Source organism: Lissotriton helveticus, chromosome 7 (assembly GCF_964261635.1).
Source record: "Lissotriton helveticus chromosome 7, aLisHel1.1, whole genome shotgun sequence".
NCBI lineage: Eukaryota > Metazoa > Chordata > Amphibia > Caudata > Salamandridae > Lissotriton > Lissotriton helveticus.
This window is the reverse complement of record NC_136068.1, coordinates 371,962,248-371,988,381: the sequence shown is the minus strand read 5'-3', so window position 1 is coordinate 371,988,381 and position 26,134 is coordinate 371,962,248. Positions and strand designations below refer to the sequence as shown.

At 43.1% G+C, this 26,134-nt stretch overlaps 1 protein-coding gene across 3 annotated transcripts in view; it reads left to right on the top strand.

The window, feature by feature from the left end:
• The window catches only part of MATN4 (matrilin 4), a 176,864-nt gene that overhangs the window by 65,668 nt on the left and 85,062 nt on the right, over positions 1-26,134 (top strand). Inside the window, exons 5-9 of one of the 3 annotated variants that reach the window (XM_078652191.1) lie at positions 5,600-5,731; positions 8,480-8,602; positions 17,205-17,327; positions 18,945-19,067; positions 20,681-20,803. The exons of 1 other annotated variant lie outside the window; for it this stretch is intronic. In XM_078652191.1, the coding sequence (XP_078508317.1) occupies positions 5,600-5,731; positions 8,480-8,602; positions 17,205-17,327; positions 18,945-19,067; positions 20,681-20,803 (624 nt within the window). The remainder of the gene's footprint in view (positions 1-5,599; positions 5,732-8,479; positions 8,603-17,204; positions 17,328-18,944; positions 19,068-20,680; positions 20,804-26,134) is intronic. One more of the 3 variants, XM_078652192.1, reaches the window with a different exon arrangement.

The following is a 26,134-nucleotide window of genomic DNA, read 5'->3' as shown; positions in this document are numbered from 1 at the left end:
TCAGAGCCTTTGAAGCCTAAGGGTAAGAACCGTATGCCAACAATGTTCAGAATTGTTTGTTCACATGCTAAACATTGCCATCACGGATCACACCCTTTTCGTAAATTATTCCCATATTCTATTGAGCTTCTAATTCTGATTGGATGAAATAATATTTTAATGCCTACGACATCATAGAAACGAGTGTACCTGCTCACGTGATATCATTTTCAAAACAGCATTTTCATTTCTCTTCAAACGTTGATGTATGTAACTAATATTAAGTGCCCGTGGTTTTGATACCCTATTGTGGATTGAATGCATTTTTAAAAATGAATTTGCCCACCCGCTGTGAAATCATGAGTTTGCAGATGTAATACGTTGTGATATGATTTTACTGTTTCTAGTTAACTGATACTTTTGATCCTGCTGGGTTTGTGCCTTTGAAAACGTTTAGGTTGTGGTGGATTCTTACATTTCTTTACACGTTTCTGTAAATTTAGCTGGACAAATGCCTCCCTTTAAATAAATTAGTATAATTTCTATGGAACCTGACATGTGGCTTCGCTTTTGGGAAAAAGAGATATCACCTGCCTAGTCGAAGTCCCTTGAGCGTGACTGTGTGGTCACCATGTCCACCTAACTCAGAAAGCAAACTTTTTGGTTCTTCAAAAATAAACTCCCAAAGCAGGACATTGGTTTTTGAAAAACAAAACACAAATCTCCCTCGCATGCTTGCGGTTTTCTCCGAGAGTGTGGGAATCATTTATTTCTTTTCCTGAAAAAAGTGCATCAGAATGTCGACCAAAAAAGGGTGGACAGCCTGAGGAACTTAGACCGATTACCCGATGTATGTTGGGCTTTCAGTCAATGGTTTCCACTGGCATTGCCAGCGGAGGCAGAGGAAACATAAATAATGACGAATAATAAACAGAGCTCACAAATCAGGAGTTTAATAGGGAGGGGAATCCACCCTCCCTATTAAACTCCTAATATAAGGGCCTGTGAGTCTTGTGAATACTGCTTTGACAATTTGTTTTGCTAACGCGGGATTACTGGTTACTAATTATCTTACCAAATCCCAAACTATGTCGACTGAATCGTTGGTACCTGTCTTTGAGTAAAAGGTAATCTCGCAATAAGTCAATCAATTTAAGAACTTACACCACTCTAAATGACCACTGACCAAATTTAAGTTTTAAAGTTTTAATATAAAGTCAAAGATAACTGAAGATACAAACTTCTCAAAATGAGATTCAAAAGGTAAATTGGTATCACTATAAACATGAACTTCTTGAATAACCTAAGTCTGAAGAACAAAATAATAAGTACAAGCTCAAAGACCATAAGGGTTGTCAAAATAGATATAAGTTGCAATCTCAAAGTCATTACAGAAAAGAAAATTTAGGTTAGTCTGTCCCTACACTATTTTAAATGACATCCCTACTTAGCAAGATCTTAACCCTCTAGGTGTCAGCCGTGGTGACTTCCTAAGAAGATCACGCACTTCTCTTTGTCTCTTCTCTGATAATGGGTCTCTCCTGATCAGCCTATCTGCCTACCCATCCGCTTCCTTAGGCTCCCAAAATCATCTGCTCTGCTCTCCTCCCGGGTCTCTTTCCCTAATACCAAATCACATTTCTGATAGGAACGCCCCTTGGGACGCCCCTCACGTGGTACATCTTTGCGCGGTAAACTCCATGATGGTACTCTTGAAGACCCTCGTTATAGTTGACCTTGGTTCCCAGGCTTCTTCTTCAGTGCGCTGATACCCCCTGAAATTCCTGGAAACTCCTACAGGCCTGCGCAAGGCGCCACTGAACAAAGTCCCTTTCATTCGAGCTGATTAGGACCCTCGCACCTGCATACAGCTCGTCCTGCAGTGGGCCTCAAATTCCAGACTCCACCATATCTTTAGTCATAAAACACTCTCAAAGCTCTGTGCTGGACGCCTCGCGACCTCTTCTCTAACGAGCACATGACGATTTACACGACATGACATTATCTCCTCTGGCCTACTTGATTTACATGCAGCAGGTCCCTGCACTCTTAAAACGTTAACTTGATTTAAACAGCAAACATTCTTAACTAGCATACGTTTCTAAAATAACACATCTATAAAGCATATACTTTTAACCCTAAGTTCAATAGTACATTTGGAAGAACCATGTCAACCTTATCTCACATTAATTTTAGCAGCACGTTCAGGTTTGCCGTGAATTGCCCTAAGGCCTACACATAATACTGGATTTTCAAAGTTACATTTAATTCGGACATGATTCTTTTAACATGAGAACATGAGGTTTTCACATATATTCCAACATTTCTACATTAATCTCACACCGTTATAATTATAGTTACTCTACTTAACATTCTATACATTTCACTACTGAATATAAAACACTCGTGTGCAAAACATGTTTAAACTAACTACGTGCTTGTAAATATGGCGTACTTATACATTTTTTCAAACTTGTGCTCTCTCAGTTTCATTCCACAGATGGACAGCATAGCTCGTTGATCTCTTGATGGCGCGTTTAAGCCTAGTTTATATGTACCTTGTATTATATTCTTGATTATGTCTCTGCTCACTAATTGCACAGGAACAAACATTTTGGTTGAAGGCCAGCTGCACTTAATTTCAATTAGTATGCACTTTAAAATTAACCTAGGTCTCCTAATCAGCAACGTTTCCGGTTTCTGTGTAAAATCAACGGTCGTTTTCGGTGATCCATTTCGAAAAAATCAGCAAACCATGTTTCTGAATGTTATGCTTCAAGACTCATCAAAATGCATTGGTTCAAATTTACATCACGGTATTTGTGCCCTCCTTAGAAATGCAAAATATTTTGTTCGAATATTTCTATACACTCCCTTGAATTTTAGTATTTTACCAAATTTCTATGGAAATGTAGGCAAATCAAGTTAGCTGTAATTTTTTTATCTTTGGCTGCTTAAAGCCACTCTTTCAAATATACCATGTCCTTCCTTTACACATAATGTGTATCCTGATGAATTAAAGTGTATTACATGTATATTTAACACCTGCGTGGGTTCCTACAGAAAAATTATTCAAATAGATACTGCAACTATCCTCCAAACAATTTTCTATTTTGGGACAATGATGTAATGGGATTGCCTCCTTCCTGCCAGCTCATTACCAGTTCTACCATAACTGCCTCGGTTGTAGATTAAATGAATGGAAATGGGCTGTGATGCAGGTGGTTTTAAAGGGCTCAGAGGAAGGGCTAGGAACATTGGTGTGGAGTGGGGTAAGGGATGGGCCTATTGGCAGCCCATTGGGTCAGATAAAAGGAGACAGTGACTACCGATGGGTCAGTCACTGAAGAAACCCTCCTCATATTCCATTTATCAGTCCACATTTATCACTCGTTAGGGTTTATAAACTGTCACTCAAGACTTATGAAGTTTCACCATTGCACCAGCTTACAGTCATCCCATCGGTCCAGCAGTCAAAAAGGTGTGCACAGGGAGGAATTCACTTTTTCTCTTTTGTTGACGCAGGACTGGTATCACGAAGTAATACAAACAAAAAGCAATTCATGGATCACTGCAACAATGGTGATTATTCACAGAAATCGGCTCTTGGAGCTGACACCATGTTCCTGCCATTGTTGCAGCTTTATTTGCTGTTTACAAAAAGCAGCCCTGGCAAAAATGCTCAAACTAGTCCAACTCCCTTCGTTTCCTCACACTAGCTCTCTTTTTCATCCATTCTCTCGCTCCATCTTGCTTCTCTCTTTCTCTCTCTCTCCTTTCCTCCCCACACCCCCCACCCCCTGCAAGGAGGTGGGGAACATGAGAGAGGCAGCAGGAGCAGTCCTGGGCTTTCAAAACCGGCCTCCAGGGGCTCAAACCCACCACCGAAATTCCCGGAGGAATACATTTCTTGCCCGGACCGACTGTAAAGCACCAGCCCTGACACAGTTGTTGAGCTAAGAGCTTCCAGCAACCCTAGCTCAGTCGTTGAGCTAAGGGCTTCCAGCAACCCTGTCTCAGTCGTTCAGCTAAGAGCCACCAGCAACATTGGCTTAGTCGTTGAGCTAAGAGCCACCAGCAACCCTGGCTCAGTTGTTGAGCTAAGAGCTTCCAGCAACCCTGGCTCAGTTGTTGAGCTAAGAGCTTCCAGCAACCCTGGCTCAGTCGTTGAGCTAAGGGTTTCCAGCAACCCTGTCTCAGTCGTTCAGCTAAGAGCCACCAGCAACCCTGTCTCAGTCATTGAGCTAAGAACCACCAGCAACCCTGGCTCAGTCGTTGAGCTAAGAGCTTCCAGCAACCCTGACTCAGTCGATGAGCTAAGGGTTTCCAGCAACCCTGACTCAGTCGTTGAGCTAGGAGCCACCAGCAACCCTGTCTCAGTCGTTGAGCTAAGAGCTTCCAGCAACCCTGTCTCAGTCGTTCAGCTAAGAGCCACCAGCAACATTGGCTTAGTCGTTGAGCTAAGAGCCACCAGCAACCCTGGCTCAGTTGTTGAGCTAAGACCTTCCAGCAACCCTGGCTCAGTTGTTGAGCTAAGAGCTTCCAGCAACCCTGGCTCAATCGTTGAGCTAAGGGTTTCCAGCAACCCTGTCTCAGTCGTTCAGCTAAGAGCCACCAGCAACCCTGTCTCAGTCGTTCAGCTAAGAACCACCAGCAACCCTGGCTCAGTCGTTGAGCTAAGAGCTTCCAGCAACCCTGACTCAGTCGATGAGCTAAGGGTTTCCAGCAACCCTGACTCAGTCGTTGAGCTAAGAGCTTCCAGCAACCCTGGCTCAGTCGTTGAGCTAAGAGCCACCACCCTGACTGAGGAGCGGTTTTGGCTCCAGTGTCAGGCAAACTGTTGATGATTGGCTGGTGCTAGAAGTCAGTCAACATACAACAGCCCTCACTGCTTTGGTGCAATGTCTTGAGACATTGAACTAGCCTGTCTCAGCCCACCATCCTGTCCCTGGAGCAGCATTTAAGGGAGACCAGGGAAACACCAATCAGTGTCACTAAGGGACCATATATTGGGTTGTAGACACCAGGGGAATTCTAAGTGTGTCATATACGAGATTGCAGTGGTGCTTAGAGCTGCCTCACTCCAAGACTCTGCTGATCCTCAGCTGAGTCAGAATTGAGTTTGTGCAGTATCTCAGCATACACGAGTTCTGCTGAGGCCTAAGGAACCAGCCTCATAACTGCTGATAGGTAGCCTTGGCAGTCAGATAACCGTGGCAAACGAGGGTACTTTTATAGCCAGCAAGACACCGCATAACATAACATTGCATTTGTAAAATTTCCACTCACCCATATTGACATCAATTAAATTACAATTACACAGACTCGACAACAGACGAATACGCGCTTTCCCATGAAAAATGACAGATCTATTGCTTTATCAAACCTTGATGTTTCATCCAGAAATTTCTATGCGCCATGCATATTTTTTATTGTCAACAAATTAATTTGCATAAGATATATACAAAAGGTGTGCGTGGTCTTTTTATTCTATTTTTAAATATAAATATAAATCTGTTAGTACTTGGTAAAATTAATTATTACAAATAATGGGGTGGATATATTTCAAACGGGAATGAAAGGTCGAGTGACGAGCTGTGTACATAATTGTGTTTTTCAGAAGTAGATGAAGTAGATATGTGCACTGAAATGGATCATGGTTGCGACCACACCTGCGTCAATGTGCCAGACTCATATTATTGTGAATGCAACGCAGGATACAGACTTGCTGAAGACGGAAAAACATGCTCTCGTAAGATGACTTCCTTTAGATGTGATCCTTTCTGAATATTAGGAGGGTAACTGACCAATATGTACCCGAACTTTACCATTAGACCATCAAAGACACCTCTAGAAAATCATTCTCATTTTCCACACAATGTGTTGTTTCAACTCGCATGTGCATGCCACAATTTTATTTGCAAGAAGAAAAATGTACAATGCAAACACTTTCTTTTGCCGTATATGTTCTCCAAATTTACGTTGCAAACACTTTATTTTGCGCTATATTGTCTCCTTGGGTCATACATTTAAATTGTTTTGCAAGCAAAAATTATTTTGCTTAGATACATTTTGCTGAAAATATATTTGCCTTAAAATCTTCAATATTCCTATCATTTCAATGTATGTTTCAATTTCCATGAAAATAACAATGAATAGTCATTTTGTGCCTAAAACCTCTTTCCTAAGAAAGCCTATCTCCTTTCCACACCACTTCAGATCCACACACTTATTCGAAAGCTCTCTAAACGGGGAAACAACCCTTTTATTCACCTACAAGGATCATGGCGCACCTGCATGTAGGACCAACAACCATTGTTACTACATAAGCACGAACGAAATAGCTACTGTGAACTAAAAGCATAATGGTGTCTTGTGCCTCCGCTTCTCCACCATCCTTTTTTAACAATGTTAACACATAGTTAACATAAGTAGAAATGCTTAGAGGCCAGCTGATTTATAATTTTCAGATTTTTTGATTTTCTGGTGTCGAACCCCCCCAGAGCTTTGTTTTTGTCTTCTTTTTAATGATAATCATGTTAGTCTCCGTGACCTTCAAACGTTTATTTTGGATTGATGTCCATATACCATTTTCTCAGGAACCCATGCAGAAATCAAGCTACACTCAATCTCATTCGTTATTGAAAAACAGGGAACATCCAAGGAAGTTTATTAGTTTATCAAACTTTGACACAGCGCAACCCAGCAAAACAACTTGCTGTGCTTTGTCAACCGTTAAGGACAGGAGTGTGCCAGAATTACCAAGATGTGGTGCATTCCTGCTTTTTTCTTCTGCTAGCACTCTCAATTCAGCAGTGTGCCAATGCAGGCACCCTTGCATCAAGGTTCAAGGGTCCCTGTTTTACAGGCAGGATTGTTTTTGTGTAGGGAGGGACTCCTTCCTACATAAAAACAAACATTAGAGGTGTATTTTTCTGCAGAAAGCAGCACACTTAGAAAGAGGAAAAGACAGGGAGAAATAATGATATATCTGCTCATTGCATCTCTATCGGGAAGGCGTAGCATTTTGACGCATTCCCAGGTTTGCCAGTTTCGATAAATAGGTGAATGTACTAAGATCCATGAAAGGATGCATGGGAACACCCATGTTCCACCCATGGAGCGCCTTTCCAGGAGGGAGTAATGCAAGGCAGGGACAAGCGCTGCCTTGTGTTACTCTAGATTTACCAAACAACGCAGGGCCATGCAAGGTGACTAAGGATTGCGTTGCCTTTGCGACATCATGTGCGACACAAAGGCAATGCTATCTAATGATAAATCTGGCCAGTGGTATTTATGCCAGAAGGACAAAGTAGCATTATTACATTGAGATTATTGTTTTGGGGAGACAGAGGCAAAACATGAATGAAGTTAAGTTGCATTTCTGAGCTCAATATGGTGTGAACCACATAAATTGATCTTTCTTAAGGTAGAAATTTGCCTATTTTTATAGATGTCATTCATGGAGTCTGTAGAGGACATAGTTGAATAGGAGCTTTAGATTTTGTGTTTAGTAGGCACTTTATTAGAGATGGCATACACCTTGATTTTCAAGGATAGCATAGAACAACCATTGCAACTAGTAAGCAAAGCCATTCATAAATGTAATTGTTCGGCACTGGTACATGTGAAAAAGACAGTACTAGGAGCATACACTTTACCACTATATCAGGAACATGGATTTCTGGTGATAGCACTAGATGGGAAGAATGTTTGTACATATGTAAGTGGTGGAAGTAGAACAGTAACACAATCCAACCCAGTATTAGCAGTGCGACAAAGAAACATCACTTTATAATAATACAAACAGCAATATATTAATAGCAACAACACACAGTAGAGGAACACAACACAAAATGAAACAAGACTACACAAGAAATATAGACCCTTCATACGACTCACAAACAAAATACAATACTTTAACACAATACAACACTAAAACACAGTAAACAACAAAGCAAACAACACCATAGCACAACAATACCCTTGTGCTGTAAATTTGTGCTATTTCATTGTATCATGTTGTGTAAGTTTTGCTTTTGTGGTGTGAGGTATTTCTTTATTGTGTTGTCTTGTGGTTGTATTTTTGGTGTGTTTTATTGTGTTTTATATGTTGTTGTTTATTAGTATTTGTGGGTTTGTAGTACAATGATGTGCTGCTGCATTGGTGTTGGCTAGTGTATTCTTATAGTTTTGTATTGTGATTGTCTAGTTGTTGTGTTGTCTTCCCCTGTTGGATATTTGTTATGTTTTACTCTTAGGTTTTGTTGTGTTTTTGTTTTGTTGTCACTTTTTGTTGGATGTCTCTTTGTGCTACTTTTGTGTTGCATTTTGGTGTTGTCTTTTTGGTAATGTTATAGTGTCTTATTAACACATGCCATTGTGTTATGTTTTGTTGTTGAGTGTTTTTGTGTTGTCGTTTTGTTTAGGCTGTGTTGCATAATTGAATTGTGCATACTGTAGATTGACGTCTACTTTCTACATACCTGTTTTCTTTTAGTCATAGATATGTGTGCTGAAATGGATCATGGCTGTGAACACATCTGCATCAGTGAGCCAGGATCCTATCATTGTGAATGCAAACCACATTACAGGCTCAATGAAGATGGAAAATCATGCTCTCGTAAGATTACTTGATTTAGTGTGCACTATGTTTACTAGAAGGTACCCCACATTTGTGCAAACTGGCAGCAAATATGACATGTTCTGAATACTTGGAGTGGTTTTGTCGATCCTCTAGTGATACTTGCATTTATGGTGACAGTGTTATATTGGGGCTCCGCAGTTGCTAATAGTCTGAAGAATAAGTAGCCAATATTACTGAAATCTGAGATCTCAGTTTGGATTGACAAGCCTCCAAATTCATTGAAACAAGGCAGAATTAATCTATGTAGTTAATTCTCTCAGAGGCAAGATGTGTTTGTGGTGTTCTGTTGTAAATTGTGTAGATATATTGGGTCTTGGAAACACCTACTAGTCCTGTTACTAGGTTGTTGTTACACGTATTCTATTCTTTGAGAAGATTGGCACAGGGTGAAGTAAAAGTAGCATTATTACATTGAGATTATTGTTTTGAGGAGACAGAGGCAAAACATGAATGAAGTTAAGTTGCATTTCTGAGCTCAATATGGTGTGAACCACATAAATTGATCTTTCTTAAGGTAGAAATGTGCCTATTTTTATAGATGTAATTCATGGAGTCTGTAGAAGACATAGTTGTTTTTTTTGGTTGAAAGCTTTATTCGATATGCAAAAGATATCTTACAAGCATAACATACATTAAAAACAACATTTAAAAAAAAAAATACAAGTATGTCATACATTTCTTAAAATATATAAAAATTGTAGGGAGCTCCCCAAGATAAATTAGCTAAAAAAGAATTAAACCGATATAGTCAATCTATTGCAACGAATCAACCAGGAACGTTTTAAAAATTTAGAGACACCACAGACTATAGGTGGAGAGGTATCAGTCAATAAAATTCGAAGAGCCACCGAATGCATACGTGTTCCCAAGCGTTTGAAAAGGGGTTTCAACCAGTATCTCCTTGGATGGATATAGTCTGGGCACTCGAAGAGTACATGTGCCACCGTCTCAGGCCTAGTTGGACAACAAGCGCAAAAGGGGGATAAATGGGCATAGGACTTCCACTTCGATATAGTTGCTTTTAGCGGAAGGGTGCCAACTCTAAATTTGAAGTAAAGGGCCCTATCCACTGGCATAGTAATTAGGTCCATGTAGGGTTCGTATAATACCACATCCTTTATTTTAAGAAACGCTACCGTCGAATTACAATGATGTGGATTCCCAATTAGTTGACACGAGACCCAATCCCAATATAATTTTTTAAGGACTGCCTTGGGAGGGGCAGATCTTGAAGTCCAGCATTCTCCTAGGCCCAGTTCCCCCAAAAGAGTTTTTGTGTCCCTCAGCCACTTGATCTTGTTCCAGCCCCCCATGTTCAATATTTCCAATAGGCCGTCGGCATAGGATTTTAATTCCGGGACCCTCCATATGCGGGACCATAGGAGCAATGGACGAAGACGGGCCTGGTCTTTAATGCTTTTGCAGCCCAAGTCCAAGAGCACTGGAACTGTTGGGGTGCTCAAGGGGAGAGCTAGGAGGTCCTTCAGGAACTTGTTTTCAGTCTTGGATAAGTGTTCCAAATTGCAGTGACCCCATAACTCTGCACCGTACAGGGCAGATGTGACCCCCCTTGCCTTGTAAATCTCAATTGCAGGCGCCACTGAGGATCTGGGAGATGCATGATATTCTTTGAGTAAAGCACCTCCTACCCTTTTGTGACAGAGGACCATCTTGTCGATGTGTGAAGACCAACTCATTTTATCATTCAGGCGTAAGCCCAAATAGTCAAATTCGGTCACCTTCTCCAAAGGGACTGAGTTCAGAATAGGAGGGCGACCTAATTTCCTTGGTGGGCATAGTATAAGATATTTCGTTTTTTCTACGTTTAACACCAGCCCTCTGGATTCACAAAAGTCCTGAAAGCAGGTCAACAACATCTGGAGCCCCTGAGGGGTCTTTGAAATGAGCAGAGTGTCATCCGCGAACAATAATGTTGGGATCCGCACACCCCCCAGACAGGGTGCGTCCGCAGGTTCCTGTAGCAGATGCTCCACCACACCATTTACATAGAGGGAAAAAAGTGTGGGAGCTAATACGCAACCCTGTCTGACACCCCTACAGACAGGAATCCTATCTGTTGTTTCGACATTTCTCCCCCAGCGAACCTGAGCAAAATTGCTCGTGTGGAGTTTCATTAGAAGGAACAGAATGTACGGGGGCAGGCCCAGGCGATGGAGAACCCTCCAGAGTTCTTCCCTGGGAACTAGGTCAAAGGCAGTCTTCAAGTCAATGAAGGCCAAATAAAGACTGCCCTTGCCCAGTTCCACCACCTTCCAGTGCAGTAATGTTAGCCTAAAGACCTGCTCAATTGTACCAGTTCCTGGGCGGAAGCCTGCTTGAAAGTCCGATAGGACTTGGTTCTCATCCACCCATTGAAGAATTCTCCCCAGAATGACTTTTCCAGCTACTTTTTGTGTAGAGTCAATCAGGCTTATTGGCCTATAGTTCCCTGGAATGTCTCTACTTCCCTTTTTGTATATGGGGACTACCACTGCCCCTCTCCACGACTCAGGGATCGGGCCGCCCTCCAAGATAGCATTCAAGAGGGCCGAAATTATTTGACCCCAATCCGATGGGTAGGCCCGCAGTAAATCCCCTGGGAGCCCATCCGGGCCTGCAGCTTTCAGTGGGACCACGGTTTTGATGGCATTCTCAACCTCCCGGGATGTGAACAAGCCAAAAGAGCTATCCTCCATTGAAAAGGAAAGTAGAGCTGGCTCGTTTAGTGGCCCTTCTATCGCTGAATATAAGGCCCCGAAATGACGAAACCAGTTCTGGGGTGGGATGGTACAAGTTCTCAGAGTGTCGTCGGGTCTATTACGGGAGCCTATCAATTTCCAGAACCCCCTAGCATCTTTATCCTTACTAGCAACCAACAGCTCTGCCCAAAATTTCTCCTCCCATTCCTTCTTTGCTAACTGGATCAATTTGGAGTAGACCTTCCTAGCCTCCTTTGTCCTAACTTGAGATTTTGCTTTGACTGCCTCGACTAGGTTTTTTTTCGCCTCCCTACAGTTATGGTTGTACCAGCCGTCTCTTTTGTTGGCCCTTTCTTTTGACCCACCATGCCTCTTACGCACAGTAAACAAATTTGTCAAGGCCCCAGTTAGTCCACAAAATACTTCACATGCCTCCCCCGAGCCCCCTTCGACTACGCCTAAATTCTGGTGGGCTAAGGTCAATAATTGGGACACAGCCTCAAGTTTTCCGGCAGACAGGAGAAGTTTTGACCACTTCAAGCGTCTACCGCAAAGGGATACCTCCGCCTCACCCAAGTCAACTATGGCGCTAGATACGGGACCCCCACTAATGACAGACCACCACGGAGCTAGAGTGAGGGACAACAGATTATGATCACTTTCAACTGTAGGTAATATTACCATATCCCTCACTGAGCTCCACAAGCACACATCAAGCAAGATGTAATCGATTCTTGATGCGTGGTTGGGCCTATTATATGTATGGGCACCCCCCTGTCCGAGCTTGTCCTTCCATTTAGGGCCCTCAGGCCGTACTCTGTACTAAGGGCGTTTAGCTGCAGTGCCACCTCTGACCATTTTTTGATCGGGGGCAGCTCTAAGACAGGTATCCCCCTCCTGCCATCCTCCTCATCCTGGTCCTGAGTAACATCCGAGCCCAAGGGCTCAAACGTACAATTTACATCACCTGCAACCAAGCTGCAGGCTTTGTGTGGCGTAGCCCCTAACAAGTCCTCCAGCAAAGCAATTGTGGGAGACTGCCTCCCTCCCTTAGTGCCACGGGCATAAACATTAAATATGTTCAAAACAACACGGCCCCTGACATCCTTCAATATGATATTAAGTAGATCTGGACTATTGGTCTTAATTTCCACTACCCTACAATTTAGGGATGAAGCTACCCAGATAAGAAGTCCCCCCGAGGGTCGTCCTCTGCCCGATTCTGGGCAGACAGCAGGAATGGCATAAGCAGAGTACCCCACCCTGTGTACTGGCTCCCTACTCCACGTCTCCTGGAAGATGCATATGGAATATTCTTCCACTAATGCATTCCAGTCCGGCAGTGCCAGTTTTCTAGTTATTCCTGCAACGTTCCAGCTGAAGACCTTAAAGACTTGGTCCGTCACAGCAGGAGCGCAACGGGAAACTATTTCTTGGCATGAAGTCGCCCTATCTCTACCTAGCAATGCTCCCCAATGATCACTAGAAACTGAGTCCCCCGAAGGGTCCAAAGTTACCAGTGGTACAATTTTGGTTTCATCAAGGGAGGAGGAGGTAGGTGACAGTGCTATATCGTGTAGGGACTCGCCCATTTCCCCCCTATCTAGATCTCCCGTTACTTCAAGTCAGTGGCTCGTAGGGCCACCGTTTTGACCGAGCCACCTAGTCTGTGGATATAAAAGGGGCTCAGGGATACTATACATTCCACCAATGGCACCCCTGCTTGTTTCCCCCAACACAGGCCTTAGAATTGTAGGATTTGAATGCCGCGGGTAAAAGTAGGTCAGGTCCACTGCACTAATTCCAGTGCCCCCCACCGTTTGATCTTGACTACATATCAATCTGGCCACTCTATTATCCTGGAAGTTAATAATAACGCAGTCCCCTTCCAGCTGCTTCTTGCTCTTGCCAACCCAGCTCACCCTGCGGACACCGAGGATTAGTCCATCGACGCCCGCAGGGAGTGGTCTATTTGTTTTTAGCCAGTGGAGGCATTTATTTTTTAGGGCCTGGTGGGTCTCTGGTTGATTATCTTTCAGGGGTGGGGCTTTAACCAGTACAACTACATAGGGGTGGCAATCCGGAGGAAGGTCAGTGCATGGGGTGCGGGGATATTTCTTCAGGGCGGGTGCAGCTGGAGCATATGCTGCCGAGTGGGTTTCGGCAGAGTTAGCTAACAAAGCTGCCCCATCTCCCTTGGTCTTAGTACTATTTGAGGGTAATTGCTTAAGCTTGGAATTAGGATTTTGCACACCCAGTGAGGCCTTTGGTTTCGTTGCTATCTTATGAGCTTTAGGGACGTTAGTAGAGTTCCCTTGCTGTGGATTAGATTGCGGGGCGGGACCTGGGTTGGACGTAGGTGGGGCAATATTAGTTAAAGTTGGTGCTACACTTGATGCTATTAAAGACACCGTCTTTGGCTTGACTGGATCCTGTAGCGGAGCACCTACAATAGCTGCTCCATTTCCCAACTTGCCACATGTGGGGTCCTGACTATTTCTAATCTGTTGTTTGATCAGAGTTTTGAGTGAGTAAAAGTTGTCAAGAGTCGACTGCTCGAGACTATTTACTCTGGCCTCCACCCTCTTAACTTGGTCTATGAGTGGTATCAAAGAGCGATTGAGCACGTTAATAAATTGGTCCAGGCAAACTGGAACTTGAATTGAGGAATGCTTGTTATTAGTATCAAGACCCCTTGCCTGGAACAGGGGCTCTCCTGACCCATCCAAGTGCTCTGCACTCTGGCCATTACCTGTTTTTTGCCCCGTGGCCCTTGCCCCTTGTTTCCTAAAACGCTTATACAATATAGGGTGACTGCCTTTTCGTGTACTCACAACTCTTTTCCTCTTGGCACGTTTAAAAGCACCCTGAAACACGCAAGGCAATGAGGTGCCCACAGGAGGAACAGGGTCTGGCAACTGGAAGTTTTGGCTAGTACCAGGGGAAATTAGAGGTAAGACACACCCTCCCTCAATATCATCACTAGCAACCCCTGGTGTTAGCTGTACTAATAAGTTTTCTAGCCTGTCAATGCTTCCGCCTAGTTCAGATAGTCGGGGATGCTCAGGCACTTCTACAATAGGTGGAGATGGAGCCCTAACTGTAGGGGGTGACAAGACTTTAGCTGCAGGACCAAGAGAGGATCGTCTAGGTGGTAAGAGATCCCCGGAGAGGCGACGTTCCGTCATCGCTATCTCCTTCTCTATGACTGCCGCTACTCTAGTTATGAACCTATCCATAGTGCCTATCATTGGGTTCCCCCCAACCCCTTCTCCTACAGCTCTGAGCGGTTTCCCAGAGCGAGTGGACATGGTTGATGTTTTGCCCTCTAACAGTGTCACAGTACCTTTCAGGGCCGGTATAGAAGGTGTTGGGGACCTGGCCCAGCCCAGCCTCTGTCAGCCCCTGACGGCCACAGATGGCCCCGCCCTTGTCCCGGGCTTCTCCCGCGTGCGACTTGCGGGTGCGAGGGGCGTTCCGTGCTTTAAGGCGCCTCCGGGAGCTCGTGCGGCGTCACTCCCGCCGCCGGGGCACCTGGGTATTGTAGTTCCCCGGGAGCGCTGGCCGTTTCCCTCACGGCGGTGCTAGAGCCTGGTCACGCTGGCCGTTCACCTCACGGCTTTAGGTGAGTCCCCCAAGGAGCTCTGGGCGCTCCGTGCTTTAAGGCGCCTCTGGGCGCTCGTGCGGCGTCACTCCCGCCGCCAGGGCACCTGGGTATTGTAGTTCCCCGGGAGCGCTGGCCGTTTCCCTCACGGCGGTGCTAGAGCCTGGTCACGCTGGCCGTTCACCTCACGGCTTTAGGTGAGTCCCCCAAGGAACTCTGGGCGCTCAGTTCTTTAAGGCGCCTCCGGGCGCTCATGCGGCGTCACTCCCACCGCCGGGGCACCTGGGTATTGTAGTTCCCCGGGAGCGCTGGCCGTTTCCCTCACGGCGGTGCTAGAGCCTGGTCACGCTGGCCGTTCACCTCACGGCTTTAGGTGAGTTTCCCAAGGAGCTCTGGGCGCTCCGTGCTTTAAGGCGCCTCCGGGCGCTCGTGCGGCGTCACTCCCACCGCCGGGGCACCTGGGTATTGTAGTTCCCCGGGAGCGCTGGCCGTTTCCCTCACGGCGGTGCTAGAGCCTGGTCACGCTGGCCGTTCACCTCACGGCTTTAGGTGAGTCCCCCAAGGAGCTCTGGGCGCTCCGTGCTTTAAGGCGCCTCCGGGCGCTCGTGCGGCGTCACTCCCGCCGCCGGGGCACCTGGGTATTGTAGTTCCCCGGGAGCGCTGGCCGTTTCCCTCACGGCGGTGCTAGAGCCTGGTCACGCTGGCCGTTCACCTCACGGCTTTAGGTGAGTCCCCCAAGGAGCTCTGGGCGCTCCTTGCTTTAAGGTGCCTCCGGGCGCTCGTGCGGCGTCACTCCCGCCGCCGGGGCACCTGGGTATTGTAGTTCCCCGGGAGCGCTGGCCGTTTCCCTCACGGCGGTGCTAGAGCCTGGTCACGCTGGCCGTTCACCTCACGGCTTTAGGTGAGTCCCCCAAGGAGCTCTGGGCGCTCTTTGCTTTAAGGCGCCTCCGGACGCTCGTGCGGCGTCACTTCCGCCGCCGGGGCACCTGGGTATTGTAGTTCCCCGGGAGCGCTGGCCGTTTCCCTCACGGCGGTGCTAGAGCCTGGTCACGCTGGCCGTTCACCTCACGGCTTTAGGTGAGTCCCCCAAGAAGCTCTGGGTGCTCCGTGCTTTAAGGCGCCTCCGGGCGCTCGTGCGTCGTCACTCCCGCCGCCGGGGCACCTGGGTATTGTAGTTCCCCGGGAGCGCTGGCCGTTTCCCTCACGGCGGTGCTAGAGCCTGGTCACGCTCACAGCTTTAGGTGAAGACATAGTTGAATAGGAGCATTAGATTTTGTGTTTAGTAGGCACATTATTAGAGATGGCATGCACCTTGATTTTCAAGGATAGCATAAAACAACCATTTCAACTAGTAAGCAAAGCCATTCATAAATGTAATTGTTCGGCACTGGTACATATTCTCGATGGTAAAAAGACAGTACTAGGAGCATACACTTTACCACTATATCAGGAACATGGATTTTTGTTGATATCACTAGATGGGAAGAATGTTTGTACATATGTAAGTGGTGGAAGTTGAACAGTAAAACAATCCAACCCAGTATTAGCGGTGAGACAAAGAAACATCACTTTATAATAATACAAACAGCAATATATTAATAGCAACAACACACAGTAGAGGAACACAACACAAAATGAAACAAGACTACCACAAGAAAAATAGACCCTTCATACGACTCACAAACAAAATACAATACTTTAACACAATACAACACTAAAACACAGTAAACAACAACGTAAACAACACCATAGCACAACAATGCCCTTGTGCTGTAAATGTGTGCTATTTCATTGTAACATGTTGTGTAAGTTTTGCTTTTGTGGTGTGAGGTATTTCTTTATTGTGTTGTCTTGTGGTTGTATTTTTGGTGTGTTTTATTGTGTTTTATATGTTGTTGTTTATTAGTATTTGTGGGTTTGTAGTACAATGCTGTGCTGCTGCATTAGTGTTGGCTAGTGTATTCTTATAGTTTTGTATTGTGATTGTCTAGTTGTGTTGTCTTCCCTGTTGGATATTTGTTATGTTTTACTCTTAGGTTTTGTTGTGTTTTAGTTTTTTTGTCACTTTTTGTGGGATGTTTCTTTGTGCTACTTTTGTGTTGCATGGTGGTGTAGTCTTTTTGGTAATGTTACAGTGTCTTATTAACACATGCCATTGTGTTATGTTTTGTTGTTGAGCGTTTTTGTGTTGTCGTTTTGTTTAGGTTGTGGTGCATAATTGAATTGTGCATTCTGTAGATTGACGGCTACTTTCTACATACCTGTTTTCTTTTAGTCATAGATATGTGTGCTGAAATGGATCATGGCTGTGAACACATCTGCATCAGTGAGCCAGGATCCTATCATTGTGAATGCAAACCACATTACAGGCTCAATGAAGATGGAAAATCATGCTCTCGTAAGATTACTTGATTTAGTGTGCACTATGTTTACTAGAAGGTACCACACATTTGTGCAAACTGGCAGCAAATATGAAATTTTCTGAATACTTGGAGTGGTTTTGTCGATCCTCTAGTGATACTTGCATTTATGGTGACAGTGTTATATTGGGGCTCCGCCGTTGCTAATAGTCTGAAGAATAAGTAGCCAATATTACTGCAATCTGAGATCTCAGTTTGGATTGATATGCCTCCAAATTCATTGAAACAAGGCAGAATTAATCTATTTAGTTAATTCTCCCAGAGGCAAGATGTGTTTGTGGTGTTCTGTTGTAAATTGTGTAGATATATTGAGTCTTGGACACACCTACTAGTCCTGTTACTAGGTTGCTGTTACACGTATTCTATTCTTTGAGAAGAGTGGCACAGGGTGAAGTAAAAGTAGCAATATTACATTGAGATTATTGTTTTGGGGAGACAGAGGCAAAACATGAATGAAGTTAAGTTGCATTTCTGAGCTCAATATTGTGTGAACCACATAAATTGATCTTTCTTAAGGTAGAAATGTGCCTATTTTTATAGATGTCCTTCATGGAGTCTGTAGAGGACATAGATGAATAGGAGTATTAGATTTTGTGTTTAGTAGGCACGTTATTAGAGATGGCATGCACCTTGATTTTCAAGGATAGCATAGAACAACCATTTCAACTAGTAAGCAAAGCCATTCATGAATGTAATTGTTCGGCACTGGTACATGTTCTCAATGGTAAAAATACAGTACTAGGAGCATACACTTTACCACTATATCAGGAACATGGATTTCTGGTGATAGAACTAGATGAGAAGAATGTTTGTACATATGTAAGTGGTGGAAGTAGAACAGTAAAACAATCCAACCCAGTATTAGCAGTGCGACAAAGAAACATCACTTTATAATAATACAAACAGCAATATATTAATAGCAACAACACACAGTAGAGGAACACAACACAAAATGAAACAAGACTACCACAAGAAATATAGACCCTTCATACGACTCACAAACAAAATACAATACTTTAACACAATACAACACTAAAACACAGTAAACAACAAAGCAAACAACACCATAGCACAACAATGCCCTTGTGCTGTTAATTTGTGCTATTTCATTGTATCATGTTGTGTAAGTTTTGCTTTCGTGGTGTGAGGTATTTCTTTATTGTGTTGTCTTGTGGTTGTATTTTTGGTGTGTTTTATTGTGTTTTATATGTTGTTGTTTATTAGTATTTGTGGGTTTGTAGTACAATGCTGTGCTGCTGCATTGGTGTTGGCAAGTGTATTCTTATAGTTTGTATTGTGATTGTCTAGTTGTTGTGTTGTCTTCCCTGTTGGATATTTGTTATGTTTTACTCTTAGGTTTTGTTGTGTTTTTGTTTTGTTGTCACTTTTTGTGGGATGTTTCTTTGTGCTACTTTTGTGTTGCATTGTGGTGTTGTCTTTTTGGTAATGTTATAGTGTCTTATTAACACATGCCATTGTGTTATGTTTTGTTGTTGAGTGTTTTTGTGTTGTCGTTTTGTTTAGGTTGTGTTGCATAATTGAATTGTGCATTCTGTAGATTGACGGCTACTTTCTACATACCTGTTTTCTTTTAGTCATAGATATGTGTGCTGAAATGGATCATGGCTGTGAACACATCTGCATCAGTGAGCCAGGATCCTATCATTGTGAATGCAAACCACATTACAGGCTCAATGAAGATGGAAAAGCATGCTCTCGTAAGATTACTTGATTTAGTGCGCACTATGTTTACTAGAAGGTACCGCACATTTGTGCAAACTGGCAGCAAATATGACATTTTCTGAATACTTGGAGTGGTTTTGTCGATCCTCTAGTGATACTTGCATTTATGGTGACAGTGTTATATTGGGGCTCCGCAGTTGCTAATAGTCTGAAGAATAAGTAGCCAATATTACTGAAATCTGAGATCTCAGTTTGCATTGATATGCCTCCAAATTCATTGAAACAAGGCAGAATTAATCTATTTAGTTAATTCTCTCAGAGGCAAGATGTGTTTGTGGTGTTCTGTTGTAAATTGTGTAGATATATTGAGTCTTGGACACACCTACTAGTCCTGTTACTAGGTTGTTGTTACACGTATTCTATTCTTTGAGAAGAGTGGCACAGGGTGAAGTAAAAGTAGCATTATTACATTGAGATTATTGTTTTGGGGAGACATAGGCAAAAAATTAATGAAGTTAAGTTGCATTTCTGAGCTCAATATGGTGTGAACCACATAAATTGATCTTTCTTAAGGTAGAAATTTGCCTATTTTTATAGATGTCATTCATGGAGTCTGTAGAGGACATAGTTGAATAGGAGCATTAGATTTTGTGTTCAGTAGGCACGTTATTAGAGATGGCATGCACCTTGATTTTCAAGGATAGCATAGAACAACCATTTCAACTAGTAAGCAAAGCCATTCATAAATGTAATTGTTCAGCACTGGTACATGTTCTCGATGGTAAAAAGACAGTACTAGGAGCATACACTTTACCACTATATCAGGAACATGGATTTCTGGTGATAGCACTAGATGAGAAGAATGTTTGTACATATGTAAGTGGTGGAAGTAGAACAGTAAAACAATCCAACCCAGTATTAGCAGTGCGACAAAGAAACATCACTTTATAATAATACAAACAGCAATATATTAATAGCAACAACACACAGTAGAGGAACACAACACAAAATGAAACAAGACTACCACAAGAAATATAGACCCTTCATACACAAACAAAATACAATACTTTAACACAATACAACACTAAAACACAGTAAACAACAAAGCAAACAACACCATAGCACAACAATGCCCTTGTGCTGTAAATTTGTGCTATTTCGGTGTATCATGTTGTGTAAGTTTTGCTTTTGTGGTGTGAGGTATTTCTTTATTGTGTTGTCTTGTGGTTGTATTTTTGGTGTGTTTTATTGTGTTTTATATGTTGTTGTTTATTAGTATTTGTGGGTTTGTAGTACAATGATGTGCTGCTGCATTGGTGTTGGCTAGTGTATTCTTATAGTTTTGTATTGTGATTGTCTAGTTGTTGTGTTGTCTTCCCTGTTGGATATTTGTTATGTTTTACTCTTAGGTTTTGTTGTGTTTTTGTTTTGTTGTCACTTTTTGTGGGATGTTTCTTTGTGCTACTTTTGTGTTGCATTGTGGTGTTGTCTTTTTGGTAATGTTATAGTGTCTTATTAACACATGCCATTGTGTTATGTTTTGTTGTTGAGTGTTTTTGTGTTGTCGTTTTGTTTAGGTTGTGTTGCATAATTGAATTGTGCATACTGTAGATTGACGGCTACTTTCTACATACTTGTTTTCTTTTAGTCATAGATATGTGTGCTGAAGTGGATCATGGCTGTGAACACATCTGCATCAGTGAGCCAGGATCCTATCATTGTGAATGCAAACCACATTACAGGCTCAATGAAGATGGAAAATCATGCTCTCGTAAGATTACTTGATTTAGTGTGCACTATGTTTACTAGAAGGTACCACACATTTGTGCAAACTGGCAGCAAATATGAAATTTTCTGAATACTTGGAGTGGTTTTGTCGATCCTCTAGTGATACTTGCATTTGTGGTGACAGTGTTATATTGGGGCTCCGCAGTTGCTAATAGTCTGAAGAATAAGTAGCCAATATTACTGAAATCTGAGATCTCAGTTTGGATTGACATGCCTCCAACGTCCTTGAAACAGGGCAGAATTAATCTATGTAGTTAATTCTCTCAGAGGCAAGATGTGTTTGTGGTGTTCTGTTGTAAATTGTGTAGATATATTGAGTCTTGGACACACCTACTAGTCCTGTTACTAGGTTGTTGTTACACGTATTCTATTTTTTGAGAAGAGTGGCACAGGGTGAAGTAAAATAATGATATTTTTGTTTTATATGCTATGGAAAATGTTCTAGAGTACTCAAGATAAGACTGGCACTTCACAATCACTTCCTCAAAACAATCCTTTTTTTAAAAAAAACTAAAAATTATTATTGTCAAAGGGGAGAATCATTAAACGTTAGACATTAATAATATAGCATTTCAAAAATACATTGAATTTACATATAATAGTACCTAACAGAGCACAAAAACCCCATAAGAAATAAAAACATCAACAAAGAAACAAAGGGCTATATGCATGAACACATTTCCCCATAGGCACAGAATGGGCAAAACCCTTTGATGCATCTGGCCCTAAGTCTTTATCATTGCATTCATGTTTCTTAATTGTACCATACTTTGATTTAACCTGGAATGCATGTGCTTCAAATGATGAAAGTGTTGCCGATGGACAGCCCCATACCACTCGATCGAATGCCTTTTCAGCATCTAGCAAGAACATCTACCTATTAAACACACACTTCCTTGCTATACCAAAAGCCATGATTGCAGTATTAACATTGGCCATGGTGTCCCTGCCCAAGATAAAACCATGTTGTTGACTCAATACTAATCCTGGCATCAGAGGTGCCAACTGATTTGCCAAAACATTAGCAAAAATATTGGCATCTGTATTTATGATGGATATAGAATGATAAGAACTATATTCCTCAGGTGGCTTGTCCTTTTTTTTAAAAAAGAAAACAATATTTGTTGTATTCCATGAAACAAGCACTTCTCCACTGTCCCCTATACATTGTATACCATTGCTCAGTGGTGCCACTATGATGCTCTTGAAGACTTTTTAGAACTCAATTGGTATTGAGTCATCCCCTGCTGCAATACAAGAGGGTAGCGTAGTCAGGTTTTAAGGATTACTCCATGCAGGATTTCTAGACTAAGGGACGCAGTCTGTTCTTCATTAAAGCACGGGAGGTTGCACTCTTTTAAGTATTTAGACAGATCTTCTTTATTAAGTAAATTGGTTTATGCATAGAGTGTTTGGTAAAACTGGGAATATTGTTCAACTATTAAATTTGGATGCGTATGTAACGAGCCATCCTCCCCTTTTATACCCTTGATTTGACTCTTAGCTTTATTATCAGCAAGCTGATGTGCCAGCACTTTCCCGACCTGTTCCCCATATTTGTACTGACAAGACCAATGCTTGTTATAGCTAGCAGTGGTCTTTTCTTTCAGCATCCTACCCAGGGATGAATGTTTATCTATCAGTGAAATATACAGCTGTTCCTGGTTTTGGCCCCTGTGTCGGATTTCCTCTGTGTGGTGGAAATCTAATGTGTCAATGCTTGACAAGTAGCTCTCTTGATAGCTTCCTTATTGCTGTGACATATATTGTTGGGAAATACCTCTTATATAGACCTTCATTGTGTCCCTTCTATAAAAGGGGAGGCAGTACACACATTGTGCTGCAAAAATTCAATTACTTTTTTTGAATGAACAAGACAAACTCACTGTCTGTCAGTAAAGAAAGCTGGAATGAAAAAGGCCTCACTGATTTGTCCGCTACCTTGGGCTTGAAGGAAAGCAAGATGGGATTATGGTCAGAGGTTCTACTAGGGCAGGCTTCTGTATCTGCAGATAGAAGTATTTTATCTGTGACAAAGGTCATATCGATCCTTGAATACTGAGCCAGCTCAACAATTGAGCCCCTTATTTTCACAATTCTTAAAGTAGCACCCCGGTTAGTAGAATCAATGCCATAATTCATAATACACTTAAAACCCCCATGCTTTAAAGCTACCCTGCCAGTCCAATAGATCTAACATTAACCAATCAAATACACTGGGATTATCAACATTGGTTCCTTATATAGTGTAAAACACATGTTTAATATCCTTAATTTCAAGCTGCGCAATTGCCCGTCTGCCTCGATGATCGGCAGAAAAGTTAACAGCTTTTCACTCAAATAGTTTGTTCGATAGGATAGCTACTCCTCTTATAGAGACACTCTGAGTTGTGCAGACAATTGTTTGGTAGCCTAACTGTTTGAGCAGACCCCTATCTTTATAAGCCAGGTGAGTCTCCGTAAGTAGCACAGTATGGAGCCTATACAATTTAAGTTCCTCCCGCAGAAGCTGGCGTTTACATCCTTTGTTTACACCTGATGCATTGCAGCCAATACACCTAATTAACACCATTGGAACTCATTACTTAATGTGTTAGCATAGTCATTGAATACCAACCTGCACTCCCTCCCCTGAAGCCTTTGCTAGGAAAAATAGCAAGTTTATATAGTTCATGCACTCTCTATTACAACCCTGTACCACATTACTTCTCACTTTGCACCCATTCCCTTTGATGATTTCTCTCTCAAATTCCCCCTCAACCACCCTTGATACCCCCCCCCCCTCAACACCTGGCCCCTCTTCCCCTGAACTGAAGCCATCAAGAAGCAGAAAATAACGCAGGAGGCTTTTTCATTATGTATGCCAGACCCGCCCCCCCCACCCTGTGTCCTGAAAAAGGAATCCTCCCCCCTTACACTGCCGATTAGTTGTCAGCTATCAGGGAGCACGCCACCCAAAGTACACCTACAGCACCCACAATGCATCACATGAATAGAAATAACAATACAAAAGGGAAGAAAATAATATTAGGAAAGAGGAACAGAATTGCATACCAAGAAAAAAGATAACAGTGCTTTGATAAGGTATCTAAGCTAGTCTACTATACCAATAGTTTACCTTTATCTATTTAGCAACCTCGTGTTGCCATTGGTTTAGAACCTGCTCAAACTCCAGGTCTGTGTGGAGTATCTGAGAATGAATATCCTCCCCCAAAAAATTTTGTCTGTTTATTAGCATTTTAGGTTTTCACAGTACCGTATGAACTTCAACCATTTCATCACAGCTATCTGGGCATGTCGATTAAACATTCATACACAGTATATTGTTACAAATTAGAGCCACAATGTCACAGTTGTGATGCCTCATAAGCAAAGGATAATCGCCCAAAACTGGCTAGAATGTAGGGTGCCTAAGCTGGAAAAACTCCAGATTGGTCCATGACTGTCCACGCGTTGAGCCTTGTATATTAGCAGGATTTTGGGTGGACCCCCCCCCCCCATTTCGACTTGTATACAAAAATGACAATTATACAACGACTGTAAATGAACTTAAACAACAGCGGCTAAACCACAGACACATATTCATGCTAATCCCCTTCCCGCCTCCCCCTCCCCCCTCTCGACCGCCCTCTCCTATGCGTGCACGCACCCCAGCCGGGTCTGCACCTTAAACCTGTATGCCCCAGAGGGTCAATAATTGTACCTAACATATTATCCAGACAGGAGAACAGCCCACGGTACACTCCAACCCCCCGGAGCACCAACCTAAACCTCCGCAGCATCCACATCAGAGAATGAATATCCTCAATAACCTTTAGGCGCACAGGTTCCTGTAAATAGACATGTGCACCCACTGCTTTTAGTGGATCGAAGAGATGGCGCAACTTCAAGCCATAGTGTTTTTACACAGGTCCAATCTCACGAAAATGGAAATGATTCTACCAGTATTAGGAGTAGCGGGCCGATCTTTAATATATATGGCTTCTTGCAGAAGAAAATTACCAACAAAAATATGTATTGGGTGAGGGTGTCGTGGACTGGCTTTATTTAAGAAAAAAGTAGTCTAAGAGCCCGCTGTATTTGAGAGTCCCAATCCCAGTCTGCAATCTTGGAAAATGCTTTTTAGAATAGTTTCACAACAAAAACTCAAGGGTCAGATCCTTCCTTACCTGAGGCACCCCAAACAGCCTTAGGTAGTTTTAGTGTTGCTGATTTTCCAAGTCGTCAACCTTCCCCTGCAAAATGTTAATTGGCAGTCATGTGTTTGGACTGTTCTGGCCAAAAACGCAGTGGTCTCCTCGGTGTCGGCGACACATTGTTGTAACTCCAATACATCACACGTAAGTGATGCAAATATGCAAGTCCCCTCTGATAATGATTGCTGAATTGAGAGATTATCCACCCTGACCTGTGCATAATGCTTTTACGCTTCTAATCTTTGATCGTGCAGTACCTGAAGGATTAGAGAAAGTGAAGGTTCTTTGATGTCAGGAGTAACCTTTGAGCAGTGGTCTCAGTAGTTTCCAGGGTTACTGGGGAAGAGAAACCCAGTAGTGGCAAGCTGCCCAGAGAGTGAGGGCTGTTCATCAGATTGCTAGAGGAGTTGTGCACTTCTACGTTGGCTATGGACTTTGGGTCTTTCTAAACCATATCCAGTTTCCGATCCTGAGTTTGATGAATGAGATATGATACCCATGACTTCTCCCTTGCAGGTAACCCATTTACGCAGAGGACTGCCAATTGGGACCCCCTTTGTGCATGTGACAGCACTATTATATTTCTGGCTACCCTAGGGGTCAATAGCCTTTGTAAAGCTTTGAACAGATCTAGTGTTACTTTTCTTCTTTGAAGGGGAAGGGATTGTTGTTAAATGTGAGTCCTATGAGGTTTTTACTGGGTCCTGTGGAAGCTTGCCTCACTGTATAACAGGGTGGCTAAAGTCAAATTGATGTTTGTCTCATCAGCCATGCCACTGGCCTGGTCCTGTGTCCCTTTCTGCATATTACAGTTAGTACTGGTGCTGGTTGTACCCTCGTCTGCCGTAAGCTCTTCTCCCTCAGCACCGGATACTCCTTGTGGGCCTGAGATAGGTAAGTCATATGAGGTAGGGCTGTCAAGCCTGATATCCCACTCCTTCGATGTACTTGGTGGCCCCTTGCACTGCTACTGGGATATCAGCACGTGAAGCTGTACACCAGAGCAATCAGTGTTAAGCGCAACAATGTTACTAACCTCAGTCACGGTGCCCCTTGTGTTAGCTTGTGGCAGTGTCTCTGCTGTACCATTTCCATGTTTCAGGCTGCTTGCCGCATCT